The sequence below is a fragment of the Egretta garzetta genome, unplaced genomic scaffold, assembly GCF_000687185.1.
Source record: "Egretta garzetta isolate BGI_Z169 unplaced genomic scaffold, ASM68718v1 scaffold100, whole genome shotgun sequence".
Lineage (NCBI taxonomy): Eukaryota > Metazoa > Chordata > Aves > Pelecaniformes > Ardeidae > Egretta > Egretta garzetta.
Window position 1 is genome coordinate 1,164,401 of NW_009258265.1, and position 3,361 is coordinate 1,167,761.

Below are 3,361 nucleotides of genomic sequence, written 5' to 3' on the forward strand. Positions count from 1 at the left end.
AGGCAGCGCCCCCACGAGTGGCTGGCTCTCCCACCCATGGCTGCTGCCCATGTTAAGCTCACTTCACCACAGTGCCCACACACGTATTTCAGTGTCTTGCCAACGTGCCGTCCCCAGCAGCAGGGGACAGATCTCCTACCCACTCTGTAAGCGCTGCCAGGACCGTTGCCTGCGAGGGGGGCTGTGCCCACTCCTGCCAAAGGTGCTCGTTTCAGTCAAGCACCAAGGCAAAAGGAAGGGTCTTTTTCTACTCTTCCATTTCCTGTTCCTCAGTTAAAAATGGTTGGCACTAACCTGCCCTGCTCCAATCTGCCAGCGCAGGCAGCTGGCCTGGAGAATTGATCCAGATTAAAATTAACCATTGCAATTTTTTTCCCCCCTCCGGGGTAGTTTTAGCTTTGTTCCATTCCCTGCTCCAGATCCCAGTTTGGCCCCACAAAAAATTGGGCAGGGGATGATTGAGTATGGCAGGAGAGAGATGGCAGGATTGATCTCTCTGTGGCAGTGCTGGTTTGAAGTTCTCTAAAAACCTCACCAAGTAGCACCAGGCAAAGCATCATCACCCTCGGGCAGCTGAATTGGCACCTCCTCCCCAGTGCCTCCCCTGCCCAGCCGAGGGTCTGGCTCTCGTGGATGAAGCGGGATGCACTGCGCTAACGCCGGGCTGCTCTGTCCCCAGGCTGGAGTCCAGGATGTCGTCAGACATTAATATAATCCTCCAGCTCCTGCAGCGCCAGCTGTCCCAAGTGCCGCCCGCGTACAGCCCCATCTCGCCATCCTCCCACAACCTGGCCATGTACGGCATCCTCCCACGGAGCCTGGAGCCGCTCACCCCCTGTGCACCCCTGGAGGACCAGGAGACGACAACTCCAGAGCAGGTAAGACCAACCCTCCTGGCTCAGCACCGGCTGAGCTTCCTTCTGCCCCAAGCAGATGGGTCCTGGAGGGCCGGCTGTTCCCTCCAGCCTCCCTGCAAGCAAAGCACAGCCGAATGCTCGTGGGTCCAGGCAAAGCCCAGGGGTCTTGAAATGGGAGTAGATCTACCTAGAGATGCTTCTGCCCATTGCATCGCTGATTTTGGAGCACAGCCTGCCAGCTCCAGCACTACCAGATTGCCCCATCAGTAGGGAGGGGAGTGGGTTCCTCTGCTCTGAGGCTTCCTCAGGCAAAAAATAACATTTTGGGGCTTAGGGCCTGATGGGGTGAGGAGAGAGTGTGGCTACTTTGTTTTGCTTTTGCCATAACCCACCTGGTTCCTCCTTTCCCACCAGAGCCCAAGCTACACAGAGGTAGAAAAGTTCCACTTGAAATCCAAGGACTCGTTGTCAAGCGGGATGCACCTCGCTGTGGCATCTGATGAAACCATGACGGTCTACTCCGAGCAGGAACACCATTCCCCACCTCTCCCGAATCCAGAGCCTCCCCACCAAAGGGCACCAAATACCCAGGGACTCTTCTGGGGCTCTCGTTTCCCTTCCCTCCCTGAGCACTTGGAGGCATCCTCCGAGCACCAGGACATTCAGAGACACCTCTCCGACCCGGTGCTTCCTGGAAGTTAGAGACGTGGGGGCTGCGAAGCAAGTCAAGAGGAACCTCAACTGCGAGCTCGGTCAGTTGATGTCGATTTTGACTGCAAGGGTAAGATGGAGGACAATGCCATTGGCTCAGGGGTATAATTTGTAGCTGTCTTCTGCCACCGTCAAAGGAAGCGTAGAGTGGCTGGCTTCCAAGGTCAACGTTTTCCAGCGGTTCCCATAGAGTAGATTTCATTTGCACATTATAGTGAACCCAGAGCAGTTCTTTCTTACGGCCACCAACAAGCTGGCTAGGCCAAACGGTACCCACCGCCTCTTCCTTGCCGAGGCTTCCTCTCGAGAACGGCGCAAGCCAAGTGAGCCACAGCAACTGGAGGAGAGCAAATCCACGGCTCATAGCTGTGAGGGCACTTTGCTGTCAGCTCTTTGGAGCAGGGACCATTGCCTTGGTACTGGGCTTAGCCCAAAGGAGTCTGTGGGCATTACAGAAAGGGTAGTCACCAGAGGAGGAGGAGATCTCCACAGTGCGGTACTGGGGGGAGCTGCAGGTGGGAAGCCCGGGACAAGGACAGAGGACAGAAGCTATCCTTGTCCTACTTGACTGCCACTGAGAAACTAAGGGCCAACAGCCCCCGCCACCTCAGCATGCTTCAGCACAAGTCCTAGGGCACTGACTTCTCCAGCAGGGCTGATCACGCCTTGAAAACCCCAACACGCATCCCACAACTCCCCAGATAAACCCAACTGGTCACCGGCCTGGGCATAAAGCACAAAACTCAAAAGCACAATCCCAGAAAGCCGAAAAGCCCCAGACACCTCATCTCCAGCCCTTCCTCCCAGCTTCTCTCTTTTGATAAAGGTTTGATAGATGCTTCCTCCTCCCCAGCCCTTTCCCCGGCAGGCTCCCGCAGCATCCCCCGTAGGAGAAGACCACTTAGCACTGCCGCCTTGCCGTTCGGTTAGATGCTGTGACAGTCCTAGGCCGCCTGCTCAAGTAATGTATCGAGCTCCCTTTGAGAGTAGTAAAACTGTGAGCATCTCTTTCTCTGGAGTTTTAGTGTACACTTTGCTAATAAAGATGTTTTTGGCACCTAATGTGGATGACAGCTGTGTTTGTTTGTTGGGAGCATCCATGAATTCATCCCTGGCAGTACAAAGCACAGGTGCTGATCTGCAAAGACCCTTGAAGAGGCTGTGGTCAACCCCCAGTTGCTTCATCCAGGGAGCGTGGGGCTAATGGAGCCCACGTGCAGGTCTTACAGGTCGCTTTGCTGAGCAATTCCTTCCCAATAGGGTGCAGTTCAGGCTCAGCAGCAATTTGCAAAAGCTCTTCAACGAGACGAGCCTGCTGCTGTTCTCCTGAATATGAGAAATGACCTCACCAACAGGCCCCAGGCAAAGGTTACAGCAAGAGTCCTTGCAGCAAGCAGGGCTTCAGATGAGCACAGAGATACCTAGAGCTCAGCCTACATCCTTTGCCGGAGGGGACACAGCTCCTGTCCAAATGGGACTGCTCCTTCAGGAGGGCTAGACCCAGCATCACCCGTAACAGATCCTGTATAACCCCCGAGAGGCAAGGACAGACCCCTTGCCCTCAGCAGGCGGGTAAAGCAGCCTCTCCCCAGCTGATCTCTCTCCATGGGGCGGCAGCGGGGCTAAAACCAGCCGGCAGCCCCTGCCCAGGCCCCAGGCAGGCACAGTCCCACAAAGAGGCCATTTACTATTTAAACCCGGGGCCAGATTAGGTTTTGGCTCCCCATCCCGTGCCTCAGCCAGGAGGCCTCGAGGCCTTCCCAGGACGTGCACAGCACCTGGGGAGCGCTGGT

General features: G+C 55.9%; 1 protein-coding gene across 1 annotated transcript in view; it reads left to right on the top strand.

The window, feature by feature from the left end:
• Nucleotides 1–1,559, top strand: part of KCNH6 (potassium voltage-gated channel subfamily H member 6) — a 23,325-nt gene extending 21,766 nt beyond the window's left edge. The window contains exons 11-12 of the mRNA XM_035903594.1: nt 680–878; nt 1,272–1,559. Of these exons, the coding sequence (XP_035759487.1) occupies nt 680–878; nt 1,272–1,559 (487 nt within the window). The remainder of the gene's footprint in view (nt 1–679; nt 879–1,271) is intronic.
• The last annotated feature ends 1,802 nt before the right edge of the window (nt 1,560–3,361 follow it).